Source organism: Pinus tabuliformis, chromosome 2_1, assembly GCF_031772625.1.
Source record: "Pinus tabuliformis cultivar Carrire ecotype Pingquan chromosome 2_1, CPIR1, whole genome shotgun sequence".
Taxonomy (NCBI): Eukaryota; Viridiplantae; Streptophyta; class Pinopsida; order Pinales; family Pinaceae; genus Pinus; species Pinus tabuliformis.
In genome coordinates this window covers 620,247,117-620,272,002 of record NC_142299.1, presented here as the reverse complement: position 1 = coordinate 620,272,002, position 24,886 = coordinate 620,247,117, and the positions used below count along the sequence as shown (strand labels likewise).

Below are 24,886 nucleotides of genomic sequence, written 5' to 3'. Positions count from 1 at the left end.
TTTTACAATATTTTTAAGTTAGAAATTCTTAAATTTTTTACATTATTTGTACAAGTTTTTGATATTAAATATTAATTCTTTACATCATCCATTTTTTAGGAAACAACATATTACAATTTATTATGTTCAAACTTCAATAAAACCAATAACATCATAAAATATAAAAGATTTTACACTAAAAAAATTATATATACTTAATCTTTCAATGAATTTCAATATATTTGACTATATTATATGTAACACAAAAAAATGTATAATTATGCATTTCATTTTTACTAAATAAGTGGAGTTATAAAGTTAAGTATATATATATATATATATATATATATATATATATATATATATATATATATATATAATATTTGATTTAAATTACTTTAATTTTTAATGTAAATAAAATTTCAAAATATTTATATAATTATATATATAATTTAAAAGACAAAAACTATAATAATTAACGAACTGTAATTAGAATCCAATACTCTCCAATTTCCCTAATAAAACAAAAACAAAAATAACAATAATAAAAATATTTAAAAATTCACGAAATCATAAAAATAATATTTTATATTGAAAAATATATATTTTTATAAGTAATCCCAATGCACTGTGCGATTACATTAACCAATGGGGAATCCCAAGGACATTGGTCCTCTACTTATTAGTATATTTCTACCATTCATGAACAATGCGTTCACGGCATGAGGATGAATTGATATAATCACGTCACTTGTTTTCAGTATTTACTAAGATACTTTGAATATTATGAGAGGGTTATTTTAATATAAAATCAATGTATATAAATGAATTTTATAAAAATGTTCCAAGTCAGCATTGATTTTTGAATTCTTGAACTTATTGGAATGGTCTATTAAATGGAGCCACTATCTTGGATTATAACCCCCCAACATATCACACCACGGATATCTTGTTATTTAACGGAAAAAGTATGGATTGACACATGGGCATCCATGCAAAGCACCATTGAAACAGGTGGACAGGGATGCAAACCACTGTTGGCTCGAACATCATGAAAGAAAAACATAAATAACCAAATCATTTTTGTGCCATAGCTACTGCATCATCAGCCATAGCAACTGCCTAATCAACCAACTGCTCTGTTGATGCCCCTTTAGATATAGTAATCGAGCAGGTATAAATAGAAGTGCGAAAAAAGGAAATGGAAAAAAAAGGCATTTGTTACAGGTTGGACAAAAGGAAATGGCAGGTATAAATAGAAGTTTGAAAAAAAGGAAATGGAAAAAAAATGTACATAAAAGGTTAGAAAAAAGGAAATGTATAAAAAGGAAGAAACAAATGTGCAGAAGACACCTGAAGTACCTGGATCATATGAAGGAAGTTTTAGACCTGAAGGAGAGGCTAGGCGTAAACTGAAACAGGTTTTTCAAGAGTGTTATTTTTTGAGTTGCGATTGTAAATTGAAACTGGTTTTTCAAGAGTGTTAATTTTTGAGTTACAATTGTTGTTTTAGGGGGCCAAATTAAATTTATTTTCATTTAAATCAGAGTGAATTCAACTTTGTAAATATGATTGATTTAGTTGAGTTTCGGCTAACACGTTTTATTAAGGATATTGAAGTTAAAATTCTTTTCATTTAAATCACAGTGCATGCAGCGTTGTGAATATGCTTGAGTCGAGTTTTGTATAATATTTTTTATTAAAGATTTTGAAGTTGTGGCTTTTGAGTTTACATGTATATCAATTTTTTTAAGCCTAATCCTGGAATTATAAGAAGAATATTATAATTAAGCAAAGAATTAAATGAAAAATGTTTGTATTTCAACAAATTATTTAATAAAATTCTGGAGCCAAACATAAGTAAATTTGAATTGAATGAAAAATGTTTGTATTTCAACAAATTATTTAATAAAATTCTGAAGCCAAACATGAGTTAATTTTAGAGAAACACAGACATAATTTAATACTCCAATATTCTTGGAAATTTGAATCCTCCCATATTCTTGAAAATTCCAAAATTCAAAAGAAAACGTGAATATATTTTAGACCAAACGTAGACAGTAAAGCAAAGAATCCTCCCATATTCTTGAAAATTCCAAAATTCAAAAGAAAACGTGAATAAATTTTAGACCAAACATAGACAGTAAAGCAAAGAATCCTCCCATATTCTTGAAAATTCCAAAACTCAAAAGAAAACGTGAATGAATTTTAGACCAAACATAGACAGTAAAGCAAATATCAATCAATTTTAGACAGTAAAGCAAATATGAATAAATTTTAGACTAAACTTAGACAGAAATTTGAAAATTAAACACTAAAAATTCAAGAGAAAACATAAGTAAATTTTAAATCAAACATAAACAGACTTCAGTATTAATTTATAATGCATCAATATTCATGAAAATTCAAAAGAAAATATTGGAAGTTCAAGAACAGACAAACCAACTCTTATTCCGCCCTTTCTGGAGAGTGTTCTATTATGAGTTTGTTCTATTCAACCTTGGATACTGGTTCAACTTGGTAAATGGGTTATGGAATGCTTTGACCTCTACTACTTTACTTCTCGGTGCTTCCCCTCGAGAAAATGAAACTATTGGTAGTGCTGCTAAAACTGTTACTCTATCTACATCCTCACTTCTCCTCGAGTAAATGCAATTGCTGGTAGTGCTGCTAAAACTGTTACTCTATCTGCATCTGCACTGGAAAGAGCGTAAAAACCACACCGAAGAACAAGGTTATTTGATGTTCAAAACCAGCGGAAATTACAGAAATTGTCTTCTGGAAGCTACTATGACTAATTAATTGGGGTTATCTGCATCACAAAGAAAAAACTGCACTTGAAGATCGAGTACTAGACCCAACTCTGTTCATCCCCATCCAAAAGCGAAGAATTGTTGTGGGAAGACCCAACCCCAAAAGCGAAGGGAGGAGCCACAAATTGTTGTTTTAGCAGTTGTGGGAAGCTTCATAGATGACAAAGCCTCTTATTCAAATTTTATTATTATTAATATAACTTCGTTATTTCACCTTACATTCGTAGCTCATACACTTGTAAATTTTATCTAACGCCCAATAATATTTATTTTCAATTAATATAATAATATAAAAATTATTTTATGCAAATGCATTTTTTACGGTGTCCTTAGTCATATAGCCAGATCAAATAATTGAGATACGAAAGATTTTAAAGTAAACATTTATGTAAATTGAAAATATCAAATAGATCAAATAATTAAGATAGGGAAAGATTTTAAAGTTCATAGTTCATTTGCATCGGGGCACGTGAAGCGTGCAATAAGACCTCCAATTCACAACTTTGGTTATAAATTTCTTACACCAATATGGTTAATGTATGGTCAACGATGGATCCATCGCTATTAGTCCCAGGCAAGGACTAATAAGGCATAATTAGCAATATGGTTTCAAGCCAAGAAATATTTAACTTAAGACAACAAAAAAGTTAACTACTAGTCACGAGTAATATTATAATTATGTATCTGGAAAGTAAATATAAACACTCGTAAATACTATATGTTTTATTTTAAACTCTAAAAATAGCTCTCTGTTTATCAAGGTTAGAATTAAAAGAAAAAGAAAAAGCAGGGTTTAGCAAAGTTAGAAGTAAAAAGCTGTGGAAAATAAATATAGATATTTAGTAAAAGGCTGTGGAAAACTAATCTAGATCTGTGCACATTATCTCTAAAAATAACCCACAGAGGCAGTGTAAAATTAGAAAAGTGAGTAAAAATGGAAAAATAAATAACCCATAGAGGCAGTGTAAAATTAGAAAAGTGAGTAAAAATGGAAAAATGGCAATGTAAAATCAGAAGAGTGAGTAAAAAAGGAAAAATAAATAGCCCATAGAGGCAGTGTAAAATTAGAAGAGTGAATAAAAGTGGGAAAATAAATAGCCCATTAGATGCATGCACGTTGGAAGTAACCGTGTAAAATTAGAAGTAAGAGTATCACTGGATCCATGCACGTCGGATCTAAAGAAATAAATAGGCAGCGGAAGCATGGTAAATTTAGAAGTAAAAACAACACTGGCAACTGCAAGTGAATGAATGAATCTTTAGAGAAGTGAAAACAACACAGCGTCGACTGCAGTTTGAGGATTAATTGGAAAATATTGTAGTAACAACACAACGTCGAGTGCAGTTTGAGAAGGATTAATTGGAAAATATTGTAGTAAAAAAATTCTAATTACGGTCCATGATCGTCGTTATGCATGTACCTGATCTAAATATAGCAGTGCAAGATTACACATAAATTACAAAATTAAAAATTACACATAAATTAAAAATTCTAATTACACGTAAATTAAAAATTCTAATTACGTTCCATGATCGTCGTCGTTATGCATGTGCATGATCTAAATATAGCAGTGCAAAATTACAAAAGCACCACTGCAAAATTTATTTATCTTTATAAGGACCACATTGAACGCACTTTGAAGATGATACGTGCTTAAGAGTGTGGAAGAACAGATATTAAGTGATTAAGAAGAGAAGAGATGATGATGAGGAATAGCCTGATGATGAGATTGTTGTTGGCGTTGGTGATGCTCCTTCATGTGGGAGCAGCAGCAGCAGACACAGACGACACAGCCTCAGGGCGATCTTGTTTTGCAGCAATTTACAGTTTCGGAGATTCATTCGCTGATACTGGAAACGCGGACATGGCTTCACCTCCTTACAACCTTCATTTTCGCTCTCTTCCATATGGAAAAACCTTCTTTGGCCTCCCCGCCGGTCGTGCTTCAGATGGACGTCTCGTCATTGACTTTTTGGGTAATAATTACCACCCATCATCCAATTCCATATACATGCCTCTTGGGTGTAAAATATTGCATAGTACTCATGATCACTTGTATATTGTGTATTTTTCAGCCAGTGCACTAGGATTTAATTTCCTCTCCTCTTCTTCTTGTGTATTTTTCAGCCAGTGCACTGGGATTTAATTTCCTCTCCTCTTCTTGTTGTGTATTTTTCAGCCAGTGCACTAGGATTTAATTTCCTGTCCTCTTGTTGTGTATTTTTCAGCCAGTTCGCTAGGATTTAATTTCCTCCGGCCTTCTATTGGACTGATCGACATGGAGCTGGCGGAGAGAAAAAACGGAGTTAACTTTGCCGTTGCGGGTGCCACTGCATTGGACAATTCCTTCTTAAATGACAGACTCATCTTCCCGCAGACACCATTATCTCTAGATACGCAAATCAGATGGTTCCACCAGTTGAAAAATTTCACCTGCAGAGCTAATTTGGGTATAATCATAGTATCATTTCAATTATGTAAAATTTTACTTAGGGTTATGCTTCCAGACGGTTCTAAAACATATATTTGGTCAACAGATTGCCAAGTTCATTTCTCAAGAGCGTTATATGTGATGGGTGGATTCGGTCTCAACGACTATCTAGACTCCACCTTTACGTCCTCGCCATCGGATGAGATAAGGGGCTTTACTCCTCTTATCATAGCCAAGATTCAGAAAGCTATACAGGTAATTGATTTTAATTAAACCCCACTTGATATGTCTTATTTCTTTCTCCATATCAATAACCCTCTCATAACATAATTACGGTTTTCTTTTATTTAGACGATGACATGCGTTGTCGGTTTTCTTTTATTTAGACGATGACATGCATTGCGGTGAATGAGTCGGTTTTCTTTTATTTAGACGATGACATGCGTTGCGGTGAATGAGTTTTTCTTTTTTTGGAAAATTTTTTATATTAAAATGGAATTGGAATTGAGTGCAGGCATTGATAGAAGAAGGAGCCCAGTACATATTTGTCCAAGGAATGCCACCTCTGGGATGTTTGCCCGCCATACTTACTCTAGACCCTTATCCGAGGAACTCCGATTATGATGAAAATGGATGCCTAGCATCATATAACCAACTCTCCCAGGATCATAACACAGCGTTGCAGGAGACACTAGAGCAGCTAAGGATTCAATATCCACACGCCATATTGGTGTATGCGGACTACTATAATATGTTTATGGAAATAATCAAGAACCATGCAGCATACGGTACGTACGGAAATTTTGGATTCGGTTAATAAACTCATATACATTTTGGATTGGATTAGTGTAGTGTAATGACAATGTTGAAATGATGCAGGTTTTACCGCTAATACATTTCAGTCTTGCTGTGGAACTGGAGAACTTTTTAATTTTGATATCATGCATACATGTGGGACACCAGGAGTGTTAGCATGCTCAAATCCAGAAAGAGCCATCAGTTGGGATGGAATACATTTCACTGAAGCCGCATACAAAATTATTTCACAATTCATCATCAACAAAGCCCAATATACTCAGCCACCTTTCAGTGACATGATGAAAATCTCTGATAATGGCCTTTGTGATGCAGCCAGCCACCAGGGAACCACCTTATGAGAATGTTTTGTAATGGCGGTTTATATGTATTCTGGAGTGAAATATGTCAAATCTCTGGTAATGGCCTTTGTGATGCAGCCACCAGTTAATATTTTGTATTCGCTATTAATATGTATTCTGCATTGAATGTCAAATCTCAATAGGACTTTTGAATTTGAGTCCCTATTTCTTTCATTTGTATTTCAATGGGGGATTTTTTATAATAATAATATTTAATTTGAGTCCCTATTTCTTTCATTTGTATTTCAATGGCGGATTTTTTATAATAATAATATTTTTAATTGTATATTGGTATTCTGAAATAAAAAATTATTATAACGCTTTTAAATTTGAGTTATATTTTTTATTTAAATTATATTATTGTTTAAATTATTATTTATTTTTTATGTTTTTTAATTTGAGTTACATTTTTTTATTTACATTTTGTTATTTTTTGGGATAAAATAAGTTGGTTCTTTGTTAATTTTAAGAATAAAAAAATAATTATTTCAAATCATTACAATGTTATATTACATTAAGAATTGAATATAGTATTTATTGGATTTGGATATCCGTAGATCTAATTATAATAATTATTCCTTCTAGTTAATCAAGTATAAATCAATAAAATTTTGAATACAGTGGTTTATATCTTAGAAATAAAAACTTATATGAAATAGAATCAAAATAAATGTGGTTTAGTTATCATATTATTAGCAAATATTATATTTCATTTTGCCATTGATACTTTAACCACAATCAACCTTAAAAGCTGCTAAATACTCTTTTAAATTAATCCAAAAGAAAGTCATCAATCCAAGGAATCGAACATGTAGACATATCCTCAAGAGTATGCTATCCTTGTTCATATATTAATCATCATTGCAAAGTCAAATGACATCATCTTTCATTTTGTCAACAATTACTAGTTTTCTCTATGGAGATACACCAAGCATGGTCATTCTCAAATAAAGCATATCCTTTAATTGGATGATTAATTCATTATATTCATTATAATTGATTCGTATGGTAAAAGGCCAGCTATATATTTCATTTTAATTTCCCATGTAGTAACTATTATTATACCCTGTATTATAAGGAATATTTATTTAGTTAAATGTATTAAAGTGTATATGGGTACTCTAACTATTTTGTAATGAAAAATAGTATTTCCAAATGAAAAAATATATTTACCTATAAATCTAATGCGATGATCTATATTGTAGCTTAATTAGACAGCTGGATATGTTACAATATGTTATCAAAATGATTTGGATAATATTGGTATGCTAGAGATTGGGTATAGTATACCTCATGATTGTAAATTCAATTATTGATATCATAGTGGTCATCAATGGCCTTTCCCTCTCTTTGTTCCACTTGAATTTAACTTAGGGAAATCCCTAATACAATTGGCTTACAAGGATCGTGCTTTCTAGATGGGAAAACTAGAGGAATTGGCTTACAAGGATCATTTTACAAGTAGCTACTAGTAAACCTCTAGGGGTTTGTAGCCTATCCTCCTCTCCATAAACATGGTCACAATCGAGGGGATTTGAACTTTGGAACTCTCAGTTTTCATAGATTTCACATTATTTTTTATATTTTTAATCTAAGTTATATTGTTTTGAGAAAAATTCTTAATACTTTTTTTTAGATTGAAGAATTAATAATAGAGTTTCAAGCTACCATTAATTAAAAATCGAATACGTAGCTTATTGAAATTAAATTTGAGTGAGAAGAATAACTCATCTGATTGCATTCTATTCCCAAGGTTTACATATTAATACATGGTTTTTTAACCCTTAGTTTTCATCTTCCAAGAGGTCGCTTAGACTTCTATGAATGTCTGAATTCATGCACACCAATCCTATCAGATTAGGCATCCAAAAAACCCCAACCTATTTCCAGTATGGAAGGTATCAACCCTATTGTGGGTGCTAACAATGGAAGTAATTTTGGTGTTAATGGCATAAATAACGTGGGTCCCACCAATGGAAACAATATAGTAATGACCACCACAATGTACACAACTCGGACTTTTCTTTTGTTTATGGCTAGTTTGAACCTCCTTGATTTGAGCCAACCAATAATTGATCCTCTCTTGCATGATTTTGCATGGCATACATGCCAACCAAACTTCTCTAAAATATCCCCAATTTTGAGGGTGATTTTGCATCTTTGTATTTATGGTTATATCTGTAATTTGTGGTGTTCCTGTTTAAATCCAAATCAGTGGATGAGATGCCACATGTCATGTTTTACCACTTCATTAGACTCATTACCATGATGTTGACTGGCACAAACATTTTCTACTTGCTATTTCTTTTTGGTTTATTAGCATAATTTTGATTTGAGGATATAGAATAGAGTCTTGCATTAACTATATGCACAGTTTCAACAAAGTATATCCTTCAAGAAAATCACAACAATTTATCATGTCATTGTCGCAGTTATCTAATCATGATTGCAAACACATAACAAAAGTTATGAAGTTTGCACTCAGCTATAATGTGAATCATCCATTTACATGTTATTAAGTGGAAATGATATCATATAACTTGTTTAGCAAGACCATTGCATAGAATCGCCCCCTAACTAACTAACACCTTTTATTAAGCATGTAATTTGAATAACAACCTAATTGTGAGAACCTTATATCTATGAAAAATAGGCACAAACTCGAAATAAATTAAGCTCCTTAAATTTGATCCTTGGTCATTTCCATCTCTTTAGCCATGGATTTTATAAACCTGTTAAACCCCTTTTCAAATTTGGTCTTTAGCCCTTAATCTTGTCCATTGTTTATAATAATAAAAAATCTTCATTCACAGTATATTTGTATTCAAACATATATAGACGGATATGACTAAATTTGCATTCTTGCACCAAAGCTAGAATACAAATCATGCATTTGTATATCCTTATGCAGATCCTTAATAATAAATGGAAAATTTACCAAGTAACATGTTTACCAAGACCATTAGATGCCAAGTAAAATTTCATTGAGTTTATGTTGAGTATGATATTTAAGTTTACCATTTCCCATATATCATGACATGAAAAACATGCTAGGATATAAATGAATAAATTGTTTGCAAAACATGGTCTTGGAAACTATTACAAGCAGCAATATGTGTAGCTCATAAGGAATTTTGGAAGTACTTTTCCAAGACCATAGAGACATGATCATGTCTATTTTTCAAGTGCAATAGATACAAGCACTAATTTATTAAATACGGATAATTACTTCTAATAATGTAGATCTCCTTTTAACAATTCAATTTTATCATTAAGAAGTTATACTTCGGAAATTCAACCATCAACTCACAAGGACAATAGATATCAGAATGCACAAAGAGAACATATTTACCCTGGGAAAACCGGGCAAAATTTACTTAGATAAATTATTCAATTCAACAAGAGATATTCCTAATATTGCTAGTCAACTATGAGGTCAAACTGACCAACAATGTTATGGTCAAAGCTAGTCAAACAACCCTTTTATCAAGTCAAAATATTTCCCTTCAACTTCAGCCCTCTCGGATCTTCCTAGGCTGAATTTCATCCTCCTAGAATATGCCCAGAAACTCGACCCTGCTACCCAAAATGTTATGCCCAGAATTTTGGACCTACATCCTAGAAGTCCGGCCTGTTACCCAAAAACTTCCTAGAAAGTCACATGTTCAACGTATATAAATCGATAAATGTTCTTGATGTGAATTTGTCCTTATTTTCCTTCTTCATTGTCGTTCTTCTTCGATTGGATGCCCAAAATATTTCTACCTGTGTGAGAAATCGAATCGTGACTTGTGGAGGAGGTTAAGTTCTCTATATATAATGTTTTGTCTCTATGAATGGGTGTCTCTTCACTAGAGCAGACTTGACATTAAGGAGGACCGAATTGAAAAATTTGGAGCCAAAAAATCAGAATTCAAAATTTCAAAATTTCTTTCTTGATATCGACATGAACAATGTGTCTTATATTAATTCTTTCAAGGGAAAAAATGACATGAAGAACATATCATAGAACTACATTATATACTTCAAGGGATAAAATATAAATTATAAAGGCCAACCATGGCTACAAGATTCAGCACTCCCTCTTAACTAGGGAGGTATTCGTAATAACTACGCAGATGTTATTTTGTTGACAAAATTCTCTAACAGAAAGCTATAGAAAATCATCATCATTATTCTATTACCATGAATAGGTGAGCAATTTTGACACATGGTAAACCAATAGCATCCACTAATTACCATAATCTGGTCAAACATCTTTGACATGTGGTAAATCAACAACCTCAACCAATTAATAATTCTAGTCAATACCTCTGACCTATGGTATATCCTCACCAAAATCTTGGTTGATACTCTTAACACATGGTACATCATTTAGCATCAACTAGTAACCATAATTCCAGTCTTTTTCGCATATGGTATACAGACTAATCTTGGTTCACCATTATTCGGTTCAATGTCTTTCATGCATGGTAAATCTCCAAAGGCCACATTTTATCTAAGTAATTTAGGGACTTATTTTAACTGATCCTCATGCTCCAGGAATATTCTTCCTAATTTGTGTCAACATACATTACAAAAGAAGAACAATTATCCTCTATTGGACCATTCTCGCCAATTAGGGTCAATATACTTGACATAGGAAGAATGTCGATCCATGATGTTATCTCATGAGCACTCCCTCTCACTGAGACAAACATTCTCAATAAGTCCAAGATTGTCCCTGAAGTATACAAAATACTATCTGGACAAAGGCTTTCTAAGTATATCAATGATATGCTCATTAGTAGAGACATATTAGAGATTCACTTCTCCCTTCTGCACTATGTCATGAATGAATTGGCACTTGATCTCGATGTACTTCAAATTGTCATGGAAAATTGGATTATCTATCAACTTAACACAGCTTTGATTGTCACAATATATCACAGTCGGTTCTAGCACCTGATCAAATAGTCTTGTGAGTAACTCCCAAAGCCACACTACTTCACAACTCGCTAGAATGGATGCAATATAATCTGCCTCAGCAGTGTTAAGTGCAATACATTTCTACTTCCTACTCATCCACGAATCATAGAGTATCCCGAGCTAAAGAAACCTTCGGAAGTACTATTTTTGTCTTCAACGCTCCCTGCCCAATCTGCATCTGTATATCCGTACAATTGTATATCACCGTTTGAGACATATGTCAAACCATAATAAATTGTACCATGAAAATTGATGAGGCTCAAAAATAGGTGCATCATAAGGGTCATAATGTCATCCTCCATCTTTGGAACTATGTCTTTCTCACATTTATTTATAATTTTTGTTATATTATGCCTAGTGAGAAGGGTAAAAGATGTTTTTCTATGTCATGTAACCTAATATGGTTTAATTGGAGGAAACAGAGGATTTTTTGGGTAATTTACATGTATGGGCTGGGAGTAGACAACGGGGAGAGATTCTAGGAGGTTTTCCACCTCCTTAACTCCTTCAATGAGCCCAAGATCACCACACACTCTCTCATCATCTCGAGGTCATTTGACATTGATGCAATGATAATGATAAGCTTGTTACTGGTTAATCACTAAGTTATCTCTAGAGGGTTGAGGCTCTTGGGTTTGGGCCCAAACCCAATGGCTTAGGCCCCTCTTGTGTATTGGTATTTCTTTTTAGTTCAAAGTGTTTATTAGTTTTCTGCATTTCATTAGAAAATAACCCTTAAAAATCTTGTGATTGTGACCTCTATCTCATCTCTCCCATGGGAGCACGAATGGAAGGATCTACAATCACAGTCCAAAAATACTATGTTTATGATTTCTTGGAAGAAGGTCTATGTTATTCATATTGTTTTTCATGGGCTTAATATAGCTTAGGAGTTGATTCATTGACTGGATCGGAGTTTTTGACACAGATTAGATCACATTTAAATTCAACTCATCCTTTCCACTATTAGTTGTTTCATTTTTCAATGATGAAAGGGTATATGCATGTGATGTTGCAGGGATATTTGTATCTTCAAGAAAGGGGCCTTTCACCACATCCATCTTGGACTTCCTCGGCATCTTTTATGAAGCTCAAATTCTATCTTCAAAGTTATGTTCTTGAGATCAGCCTCTTAGATCACCGTGAGAAGCTCTCCTAGTTCAAAACAGGCCTTCGAAAGGATTTGAACTTGGATAGGGGTGTTGGTCAAGTTTAATCCATTTACCTCAACCTCCATCCACCTTTCCATCCCTGGAACCCATCATTCCTACCTCCTAAATCTTCTCGGCAACCTTCCTATAGAATTACAGGCCTTCAAGTAGCAATATAGGGTACCTGTCGCAGCCTTCTATAACATACATGTAGCGTCCTCTTTCTCCACTTATTTTGACCTTTTATGCAATTTGGACTTAGTTTAGAAGTAGGTTGGCCCCCAACTGTGACTCAATGATCAAGGGAAGCACCTAAGCCACTCCAACCATCATTTTCCTTTACTGCAAAATAAGATAGCAGGACTTTCTTTATTACAGATTTGGCACAAATAAAACATTGGTATATATGCAAGTGTGAGCTATATAGATGATAAATGGAATCTTGAGTTATAATTTGGTGGGTTAGCTTCTTGTCTGCAAGTGTATTTGGTAGCTAGATGGTTGATTGCAAGATAATGTAGTTCCTTATCTACAAGTAGTGTAGCTCTTATATTTTCATGAATTGATTCAATAACATTTACAAGTTGAAGTTCAAAAAGAATTTTCCTTTTGATCATTAAAGGTAGGTTCTAAGTTGCACCTTCATTAGTTATTTTTCCTTCTAATTCAGTAGGAAGAATGGTCTTGGAGAACTATTGATCAAATTTCCTAATTGAGGGTGGCATGAGTAGAATCCCATCTACTGTGTATATAGCATTCTCACCTCGAAGTGTGTACGAACCTTCGGTTGATAAATAGAGTTGAGGAGCCCTTGGGAGTTGCAGAACTCTTGGTGCAATACCAGGTCTCACCACTTTCTTGCGTCATTGTCGGGGAGGTGTCTAGGTAGATGTTATATATGCTTCAACATTGTTTTATGTTTTACATACAGTTTTGAAAAAGCAACATAAAAACAAAAGAGAAAAATTCCTTTCATACCTCGTAGGAATAGAGATACCCAAGGAAAATTCTTACCGAACACCCCCACCCCCTCAAGTAGTCAACCTTCACTCTTCTCCGGTGACTGCGAGCTTCCCTCTCTGACTCTAGGGGTGTTAGAAGACCCTCTAGGTGAGAAACCTGAGATATTTGAAGAACCTATTCGGGAAGGAGAAGTACCCACTTCACCTACCCAAACCATGGCTGGAAATAGGAACAATGATTTTTTTCCCTATCATAGAGACTAGTGGAGAGGCTAGAATGGAGAATATCGGCCCTAATTCCATTCCACACTTTCATGGATTAGCCTCTAAGGATCTTGATACCTTTATGTTTAAATTTGTCGTTACCTGTAGGACCTATGACTATGCCTCTAATGACCAGAAGTTGAATTTATTCCCATCTACCCTTAAGGATGCAGCCTTGGGCTGGTTTATGGGTCTGCCTGGGGATAACGCCACTACCTAGGCTCAAATTCAACAAGCTTTTAATGACAAGTGTAGGGACTACTGTAGGTCCAAATAAACCAAGGAATAAATATTTAGAATGACTCTTGGACATGATGAATCCTTGGAAGACTATGAGGAGAGATTTCAACTCAGTTATAGGAGGGCCAGATGCACCCTTGATCCTGAATCACTCAAGCTAGTTCTTCTTTGAGGGATTAGGGAGGACATGCTGGAAAACATCAACATGTTGTCTCGGGCAGATATCTATCATTTATCCTATGACGGCATCAAAGCATTGTTCAAAATTCCCTCTAGGGCCAATAGAAAGAAGGGTAGGGCTAGTCAAGGCTTGATCAATTCCTCCCCTTCCACAACATCCATCAAGAATGAGATTAGGAACATGTTGGAAGACTTTAAAAGTGAAATTTATGTGCCTTTTCTTTGCAAATGGATACCATGCAAATGAAGAGGAAACCAAAGGAAGCAGAGAGAGCCCTAGTTATTTTATGCCCTAAATGAACTAAAAGGAAACCCAGAAATGAATGCCCATTACATGTTGTACAGGTCTCCTCAATCTGTGAGGAGAACCATGCCACAGATAAATACCCTTATTTTATTTGTTTAAAAGTTGTATACGAAGGGGCGGAAGGTGGGGCTGAGCAACTCTGCTTTATAAATCAAAGGAGGCCTCAAGGACCTCGTCCATACCAGCAGGGCATGCAAGGTGCATCTTACTCTTAATACCATCCCTACCAGAATGCACCCTTTCCACCATAGTACTATTCCCCTCATCCATCACGTTCCACACCTCCTCCTTGGCTTGATGCCCCTCAATATCCTCCCCAACATGTCAATTAACCATTTCAGCCATATGTTTCCCAACCTCCTAAATGGAATAACCCATCACATGGGTGGAGGCCTCAACTTAACCAACCTCCTACTTTACTGCTTCACCTCCACCTCAACCACAAATCACTCATCCCGCTCCAACCAAGCAACCTCAGATGCATGCTCAACCTAATCTGAACCCGAATAATGAGCAAGCACAACAAGTCTACATTGGAGAGACATCTTACTGTTCCTATGCTATGGAGATCTAAGAAATCAACCTTAGGTCCAAAAGGGAACTTGAAGATAACCAACCTCCATCTCCACCTTAAGAACTTGAAGAGGAAAAGGAAGAGAGTATCCCTAAAGTAAATCCACCTCCTTTTCCGTAGAGATCGATCCATCCCAGCTAGCACCCCCCAGAAGAGACTGAACTTATGGGAGGACACAAGAAATGGAAGATCCCAACCAATGCATAAGAAATGGCTAAGATCTAGCAAAGATCGGCAGCTAACAGAAAAATAAATAAATAGATCCAATAGATCAGAAAAAACAAGAAGATCAATGCCTAGTACAAGTCAAAAACCCTCTCCCAATGAAGGACAGAAAATCTAAAGAAATCAAGCAAAATAAAATGAATTTGTACCAGTTCTAGCTATTAAATAGAGAGCTCAGACAGATCGAGGATAGAAAGAAAAACTTTTGAAGACAAAAATTGGTCTTTCGAGGCTAGAAGCTCGGTCGCACACAGAAGACAGGATAAATTTGGTTGGTCGCTAGGGTTCAATTATTGTATAAGTTTCCTAACTTCTCAAGCCCTAGGTGCCTAGATACACAAGTGGGTCAAGTTGATCTCCTTGGGAATGGAAAAGACTAGAAACCTTTTTCACAATTACTTTAGTACTTTTTCATGATTGAAACTACTTTAGTACCTTCCTAATTTATTTTTCATTGCAAGGACAACATGTTCCATTAGTTGGGAGGAGTGGGAGGGGGAACATGGGGTAATTCTCCTGACTATTACATTGCTAATCTTCTAATCACTTCACCCTCATAATCAACTATATCTTCCATAATCTCTAGCACACTAAGGTCCATTATGACACAACACTCTAGAGGTCACTAAATTTTATTTTTGGCATTGATACCTTATTTGGAAATTACTAACCCTCATCTTCCTCATTACATGAATGTTGTCAATGTTTCCATTATTACTATTATTGTTTGATACTGCTATTGGTGTTCATAGCATATTGCTACCACTATTTAATATGATACATCAATCTTTTGCACAATGGGAAGTTCAACTATCCAACATGAACCTGTCACCTTCAAACAACTTTGGGGCAACCCTGAAGTGTGTCAAATTTTTCAAGATGGAGGGTGGATAATCTATAGGGTTTCACCTATAAGTTTTTCCTATTTACAACTATAGCGTGGGGACTCAAAATTAGAGTAATAGAGGAAATCCTTGCCCACGTTATAGGGATAACTTGAATCAATGAGCTTTAGAATCAACTGCTTATTACTGGGAGAAATTGCCAAAGATGATGGTAGGGGAGTTGAAAGAGGTATTATGTTTACTTTATGTCTAATTAATTATTTCCACAAGTTTTGAGCTCTATGCTGATAACTTTAGATTTAAAATAATAAACTACATAATAAAAGATTTCGAAATAGTTTAGGAGGATATCCTAATTAAATATCTATGATTGGGAGGTGAAACTTAACGCACAGATCAAACTTGCTCACTTCCATTTATACAACATAAAATTGTAAAATCATTAAATGTAATGCACCATATAAAAATATTTAAGAAAGAGAGTTGTTAAAATAGGTGATTTCATTGTCAACATTGTTTTGAGCACTATGCTGATAACTTTAGATTTAAAATAATAAATTACATAATAAAAGATTTCGAAATAGTTTAAGAGGATATCCTAATTAAATATCTATGATTGGGAGGTGAAACTTAACGCACAGATCAAACTTTCTCACTTCCATTTATACAACATAAAATTGTAAAATCATTAAATGTAATGCACCATATAAAAATATTTAAGAAAGAGAGTTGTTAAAATAGGTGATTTCATTGTCAACATTTCTTCGTCTTTATTTGCATCGCATCGATTTATATACTCTAAGTCATCCTTTGATAGTTGTTAAAAAGCTTACATCAATGAAGTCATTCAATGAAAATTTCCTTCGACATTCCCAGAATGCATAGAATGTGATCTATAGATATAAGTTCAATATCATCACTCATTCTACGATATTTTCCAAAATCTATTAATTCCAAATATTTTATAATATTTCTAAACGTATATTGTTAACAAGGAGCCACTGCCGTGGCGGTAGTCCCTGCCGGGTCTGCAAGGACAACACAAATGGATTGTATACTGTCCGATTTGAAATGAAACTGAAATAGTTCACCTAGAGCTGTCAAATCGATGGTGATGTGCGGAATTTAATATGCAATTGGGTTTTATTCGAAACCTATGGATTTTGTTTTAGTTAGACCTACTGATTAGTTGAAACAGATTTCAATATTTATTGACATATTTTGAATATTATGGTGAGAAAATTTTGATGTCTTATTCTTCAGTGCATATGTCTTAGTCACACATATGTGTATTTTTAATATTTTTCCCAAACCTATAAATATATATTTAAAATAAAATAAAAGCATATAATAAAAGCATATAAATTTATATAATAAAAGCTTTATATATCAAGCTTAGTGCATTGGGAGATCTCTTCCATGGTTTCAGTGCATATGTCTTAGTCACACATATGTGTATTTTTAATATTTTTCCCAAACGTATAAATATATATTTAAAATAAAATAAAATTATATAATAAAAGCATATAAAATTATATAATAAAAGCTTTATATATCAAGCTTAGTGCATTGGGAGATCTCTTCCATGGTTTTATTGGAATGCTAGGGAAAAGTTTCCTACTTTTTAGGCACAATGAAAAATAATGGTTTTGTTTTTGTTTTTGTTTTTTTTTAATAAAAGTTTATATATATTTATGTGAACAAAATATTTTGTTTAATTTTCTTTTATCTTTATTAAGATTAAATAATATAATGATTAAATAATATAATGGTTAAAATGGATATATAATTTTATTTTATCTTTATTAACATTAAATAATATAATAGTTAAAATAGATGCATGCTACTACACATAAAAATATAAATATTTTTAAGACTTAATTCAGATTTAAAAACTAGCAAAGATGTTCACCACCTAAACTATAAGACATTTTTCATTATTCATAATGCAGTGCAGTGTTTTGAAGAAAAGAGTAGTGTTTTTATTGATTTTGCAATTATGTAATTGATCTGGATATTTTTAACTTGGGAATTCTTAAATCTTTTACAATATTTTTAAGTTAGAAATTCTTAAATTTTTTACATTATTTGTACAAGTTTTTGATATTAAATATTAATTCTTTACATCATCCATTTTTTAGGAAACAACATATTACAATTTATTATGTTCAAACTTCAATAAAACCAATAACATCATAAAATATAAAAGATTTTACACTAAAAAAATTATATATACTTAATCTTTCAATGAATTTCAATATATTTGACTATATTATATGTAACACAAAAAAATGTATAATTATGCATTTCATTTTTACTAAATAAGTGGAGTTATAAAGTTAAGTATATATATATATATATATATATATATATATATATATATATATATATATATAATATTTGATTTAAATTACTTTAATTTTTAATGTAAATAAAATTTCAAAATATTTATATAATTATATATATAATTTAAAAGACAAAAACTATAATAATTAACGAACTGTAATTAGAATCCAATACTCTCCAATTTCCCTAATAAAACAAAAACAAAAATAACAATAATAAAAATATTTAAAAATTCACGAAATCATAAAAATAATATTTTATATTGAAAAATATATATTTTTATAAGTAATCCCAATGCACTGTGCGATTACATTAACCAATGGGGAATCCCAAGGACATTGGTCCTCTACTTATTAGTATATTTCTACCATTCATGAACAATGCGTTCACGGCATGAGGATGAATTGATATAATCACGTCACTTGTTTTCAGTATTTACTAAGATACTTTGAATATTATGAGAGGGTTATTTTAATATAAAATCAATGTATATAAATGAATTTTATAAAAATGTTCCAAGTCAGCATTGATTTTTGAATTCTTGAACTTATTGGAATGGTCTATTAAATGGAGCCACTATCTTGGATTATAACCCCCCAACATATCACACCACGGATATCTTGTTATTTAACGGAAAAAGTATGGATTGACACATGGGCATCCATGCAAAGCACCATTGAAACAGGTGGACAGGGATGCAAACCACTGTTGGCTCGAACATCATGAAAGAAAAACATAAATAACCAAATCATTTTTGTGCCATAGCTACTGCATCATCAGCCATAGCAACTGCCTAATCAACCAACTGCTCTGTTGATGCCCCTTTAGATATAGTAATCGAGCAGGTATAAATAGAAGTGCGAAAAAAAGAAATGGAAAAAAAAGGCATTTGTTACAGGTTGGACAAAAGGAAATGGCAGGTATAAATAGAAGTTTGAAAAAAAGGAAATGGAAAAAAAATGTACATAAAAGGTTAGAAAAAAGGAAATGTATAAAAAGGAAGAAACAAATGTGCAGAAGACACCTGAAGTACCTGGATCATATGAAGGAAGTTTTAGACCTGAAGGAGAGGTTAGGCGTAAACTGAAACAGGTTTTTCAAGAGTGTTATTTTTTGAGTTGCGATTGTAAATTGAAACTGGTTTTTCAAGAGTGTTAATTTTTGAGTTACAATTGTTGTTTTAGGGGGCCAAATTAAATTTATTTTCATTTAAATCAGAGTGAATTCAACTTTGTAAATATGATTGATTTAGTTGAGTTTCGGCTAACATGTTTTATTAAGGATATTGAAGTTAAAATTCTTTTCATTTAAATCACAGTGCATGCAGCGTTGTGAATATGCTTGAGTCGAGTTTTGTATAATATTTTTTATTAAAGATTTTGAAGTTGTGGCTTTTGAGTTTACATGTATATCAATTTTTTTAAGCCTAATCCTGGAATTATAAGAAGAATATTATAATTAAGCAAAGAATTAAATGAAAAATGTTTGTATTTCAACAAATTATTTAATAAAATTCTGGAGCCAAACATAAGTAAATTTGAATTGAATGAAAAATGTTTGTATTTCAACAAATTATTTAATAAAATTCTGAAGCCAAACATGAGTTAATTTTAGAGAAACACAGACATAATTTAATACTCCAATATTCTTGGAAATTTGAATCCTCCCATATTCTTGAAAATTCCAAAATTCAAAAGAAAACGTGAATATATTTTAGACCAAACATAGACAGTAAAGCAAAGAATCCTCCCATATTCTTGAAAATTCCAAAATTCAAAAGAAAACGTGAATAAATTTTAGACCAAACATAGACAGTAAAGCAAAGAATCCTCCCATATTCTTGAAAATTCCAAAACTCAAAAGAAAACGTGAATGAATTTTAGACCAAACATAGACAGTAAAGCAAATATCAATCAATTTTAGTAAAGCATGAATAAATTTTAGACTAAACTTAGACAGAAATTTGAAAATTAAATTTCAAGAGAAAACATAAGTAAATTTTAAATCAAACATAAACAGACTTCAGTATTAATTTATAATGCATCAATATTCATGAAAATTCAAAAGAAAATATTGGAAGTTCAAGAACAGACAAACCAACTCTATTCCGCCCTTTCTGGAGAGTGTTCTATTATGAGTTTGTTCTATTCAACCTTGGATACTGGTTCAACTTGGTAAATGGGTTATGGAATGCTTTGACCTCTACTACTTTACTTCTCGGTGCTTCCCCTCGAGAAAATGAAACTATTGGTAGTGCTGCTAAAACTGTTACTCTATCTACATCCTCACTTCTCCTCGAGTAAATGCAATTGCTGGTAGTGCTGCTAAAACTGTTACTCTATCTGCATCTGCACTGGAAAGAGCGTAAAAACCACACCGAAGAACAAGGTTATTTGATGTTCAAAACCAGCGGAAATTACAGAAATTGTCTTCTGGAAGCTACTATGACTAATTAATTGGGGTTATCTGCATCACAAAGAAAAAACTGCACTTGAAGATCGAGTACTAGACCCAACTCTGTTCATCCCCATCCAAAAGCGAAGAATTGTTGTGGGAAGACCCAACCCCAAAAGCGAAGGGAGGAGCCACAAATTGTTGTTTTAGCAGTTGTGGGAAGCTTCATAGATGACAATAGCCTCTTATTCAAATTTTATTATTATTAATATAACTTCGTTATTTCACCTTACATTCGTAGCTCATACACTTGTAAATTTTATCTAACGCCCAATAATATTTATTTTCAATTAATATAATAATATAAAAATTATTTTATGCAAATGCATTTTTTACGGTGTCCTTAGTCATATAGCCAGATCAAATAATTGAGATACGAAAGATTTTAAAGTAAACATTTATGTAAATTGAAAATATCAAATAGATCAAATAATTAAGATAGGGAAAGATTTTAAAGTTCATAGTTCATTTGCATCGGGGCACGTGAAGCGTGCAATAAGACCTCCAATTCACAACTTTGGTTATAAATTTCTTACACCAATATTTGCAGAGATAAACTTTGATAGTGGATAATTTTTTTTGGTCAAAAGACTGGTTAATGTATGGTCAACGATGGATCCATCGCTATTAGTCCCAGGCAAGGACTAATAAGGCATAATTAGCAATATGGTTTCAAGCCAAGAAATATTTAACTTAAGACAACAAAAAAGTTAACTACTAGTCACGAGTAATATTATAATTATGTATCTGGAAAGTAAATATAAACACTCGTAAATACTATATGTTTTATTTTAAACTCTAAAAATAGCTCTCTGTTTATCAAGGTTAGAATTAAAAGAAAAAGAAAAAGCAGGGTTTAGCAAAGTTAGAAGTAAAAAGCTGTGGAAAATAAATATAGATATTTAGTAAAAGGCTGTGGAAAACTAATCTAGATCTGTGCACATTATCTCTAAAAATAACCCACAGAGGCAGTGTAAAATTAGAAAAGTGAGTAAAAATGGAAAAATAAATAACCCATAGAGGCAGTGTAAAATTAGAAAAGTGAGTAAAAATGGAAAAATGGCAATGTAAAATCAGAAGAGTGAGTAAAAAAGGAAAAATAAATAGCCCATAGAGGCAGTGTAAAATTAGAAGAAGAGTGAGTAAAAGTGGGAAAATAAATAGCCCATTAGATGCATGCACGTTGGAAGTAACCGTGTAAAATTAGAAGTAAGAGTATCACTGGATCCATGCACGTCGGATCTAAAGAAATAAATAGGCAGCGGAAGCATGGTAAATTTAGAAGTAAAAACAACACTGGCAACTGCAAGTGAATGAATGAATCTTTAGAGAAGTGAAAACAACACAGCGTCGACTGCAGTTTGAGGATTAATTGGAAAATATTGTAGTAACAACACAACGTCGAGTGCAGTTTGAGAAGGATTAATTGGAAAATATTGTAGTAAAAAAATTCTAATTACGGTCCATGATCGTCGTTATGCATGTACCTGATCTAAATATAGCAGTGCAAGATTACACATAAATTACAAAATTAAAAATTACACATAAATTAAAAATTCTAATTACACGTAAATTAAAAATTCTAATTACGTTCCATGATCGTCGTCGTTATGCATGTGCATGATCTAAATATAGCAGTGCAAAATTACAAAAGCACCACTGCAAAATTTATTTATCTTTATAAGGACCACATTGAACGCACTTTGAAGATGATACGTGCTTAAGAGTGTGGAAGAACAGATATTAAGTGATTAAGAAGAGAAGAGATGATGATGAGGAATAGCCTGATGATGAGATTGTTGTTGGCGTTGGTGATGCTCCTTCATGTGGGAGCAGCAGCAGCAGACACAGACGACACAGCCTCAGGGCGATCTTGTTTTGCAGCAATTTACAGTTTCGGAGATTCATTCGCTGATACTGGAAACGCGGACATGGCTTCACCTCCTTACAACCTTCATTTTCGCTCTCTTCCATATGGAAAAACCTTCTTTGGCCTCCCCGCCGGTCGTGCTTCAGATGGACGTCTCGTCATTGACTTTTTGGGTAATAATTACCACCCATCATCCAATTCCATATACATGCCTCTTGGGTGTAAAATATTGCATAGTACTCATGATCACTTGTATATTGTGTATTTTTCAGCCAGTGCACTAGGATTTAATTTCCTCTCCTCTTCTTCTTGTGTATTTTTCAGCCAGTGCACTGGGATTTAATTTCCTCTCCTCTTCTTGTTGTGTATTTTTCAGCCAGTGCACTAGGATTTAATTTCCTGTCCTCTTGTTGTGTATTTTTCAGCCAGTTCGCTAGGATTTAATTTCCTCCGGCCTTCTATTGGACTGATCGACATGGAGCTGGCGGAGAGAAAAAACGGAGTTAACTTTGCCGTTGCGGGTGCCACTGCATTGGACAATTCCTTCTTAAATGACAGACTCATCTTCCCGCAGACACCATTATCTCTAGATACGCAAATCAGATGGTTCCACCAGTTGAAAAATTTCACCTGCAGAGCTAATTTGGGTATAATCATAGTATCATTTCAATTATGTAAAATTTTACTTAGGGTTATGCTTCCAGACGGTTCTAAAATATATATTTGGTCAACAGATTGCCAAGTTCATTTCTCAAGAGCGTTATATGTGATGGGTGGATTCGGTCTCAACGACTATCTAGACTCCACCTTTACGTCCTCGCCATCGGATGAGATAAGGGGCTTTACTCCTCTTATCATAGCCAAGATTCAGAAAGCTATACAGGTAATTGATTTTAATTAAACCCCACTTGATATGTCTTATTTCTTTCTCCATATCAATAACCCTCTCATAACATAATTACGGTTTTCTTTTATTTAGACGATGACATGCGTTGTCGGTTTTCTTTTATTTAGACGATGACATGCATTGCGGTGAATGAGTCGGTTTTCTTTTATTTAGACGATGACATGCGTTGCGGTGAATGAGTTTTTCTTTTTTTGGAAAATTTTTTATATTAAAATGGAATTGGAATTGAGTGCAGGCATTGATAGAAGAAGGAGCCCAGTACATATTTGTCCAAGGAATGCCACCTCTGGGATGTTTGCCCGCCATACTTACTCTAGACCCTTATCCGAGGAACTCCGATTATGATGAAAATGGATGCCTAGCATCATATAACCAACTCTCCCAGGATCATAACACAGCGTTGCAGGAGACACTAGAGCAGCTAAGGATTCAATATCCACACGCCATATTGGTGTATGCGGACTACTATAATATGTTTATGGAAATAATCAAGAACCATGCAGCATACGGTACGTACGGAAATTTTGGATTCGGTTAATAAACTCATATACATTTTGGATTGGATTAGTGTAGTGTAATGACAATGTTGAAATGATGCAGGTTTTACCGCTAATACATTTCAGTCTTGCTGTGGAACTGGAGAACTTTTTAATTTTGATATCATGCATACATGTGGGACACCAGGAGTGTTAGCATGCTCAAATCCAGAAAGAGCCATCAGTTGGGATGGAATACATTTCACTGAAGCCGCATACAAAATTATTTCACAATTCATCATCAACAAAGCCCAATATACTCAGCCACCTTTCAGTGACATGATGAAAATCTCTGATAATGGCCTTTGTGATGCAGCCAGCCACCAGGGAACCACCTTATGAGAATGTTTTGTAATGGCGGTTTATATGTATTCTGGAGTGAAATATGTCAAATCTCTGGTAATGGCCTTTTGATGAGCCCTATTTCTTTCATTTGTATTTCAATGGGGGATTTTTTAAATAATAATATTTGAATTTGAGTCCCTATTTCTTTCATTTGTATTTCAATGGCGGATTTTTTATAATAATAATATTTTTAATTGTATATTGGTATTCTGAAATAAAAAATTATTATAACGCTTTTAAATTTGAGTTATATTTTTTATTTAAATTATATTATTGTTTAAATTATTATTTATTTTTTATGTTTTTTAATTTGAGTTACATTTTTTTATTT

The 24,886-nt window shown here is 33.0% G+C and overlaps 2 protein-coding genes across 2 annotated transcripts; both read left to right on the top strand.

Moving 5' to 3' along the window:
- The first annotated feature begins 4,492 nt into the window (after positions 1-4,492).
- LOC149202053 (acetylajmalan esterase 1-like) lies at positions 4,493-6,381 on the top strand. The gene is made up of 5 exons (XM_089401461.1): positions 4,493-4,769; positions 5,022-5,243; positions 5,331-5,479; positions 5,739-6,012; positions 6,104-6,381. The coding sequence occupies exons 1-5, from the start codon at positions 4,493-4,495 to the stop codon at positions 6,379-6,381; spliced, it is 1,200 nt and encodes a 399-aa protein (XP_089257587.1).
- A 16,282-nt stretch (positions 6,382-22,663) lies between these two features.
- On the top strand, positions 22,664-24,552 carry LOC149202052 (acetylajmalan esterase 1-like). Its single transcript, XM_089401460.1, has 5 exons — positions 22,664-22,940; positions 23,193-23,414; positions 23,502-23,650; positions 23,910-24,183; positions 24,275-24,552. Exons 1-5 carry the CDS (start codon positions 22,664-22,666, stop codon positions 24,550-24,552), a joined length of 1,200 nt encoding a protein of 399 aa, XP_089257586.1.
- Positions 24,553-24,886: the final 334 nt, after the last annotated feature.

Bases quoted from the DNA above. Each gene is read 5' to 3' on its own strand.
- LOC149202053 (XM_089401461.1), top strand. From the start codon at position 4,493: ATGATGATGAGGAATAGCCTGATGATGAGATTGTTGTTGGCGTTGGTG. The intron at 4,770-5,021 runs GTAATAATTACC...TGTATTTTTCAG, and splicing joins TCTCGTCATTGACTTTTTGG to CCAGTTCGCTAGGATTTAAT. The intron at 5,480-5,738 runs GTAATTGATTTT...AATTGAGTGCAG, and splicing joins AGATTCAGAAAGCTATACAG to GCATTGATAGAAGAAGGAGC.
- LOC149202052 (XM_089401460.1), top strand. From the start codon at position 22,664: ATGATGATGAGGAATAGCCTGATGATGAGATTGTTGTTGGCGTTGGTG. The intron at 23,415-23,501 runs GTATAATCATAG...TTTGGTCAACAG, and splicing joins CACCTGCAGAGCTAATTTGG to ATTGCCAAGTTCATTTCTCA. The intron at 23,651-23,909 runs GTAATTGATTTT...AATTGAGTGCAG, and splicing joins AGATTCAGAAAGCTATACAG to GCATTGATAGAAGAAGGAGC.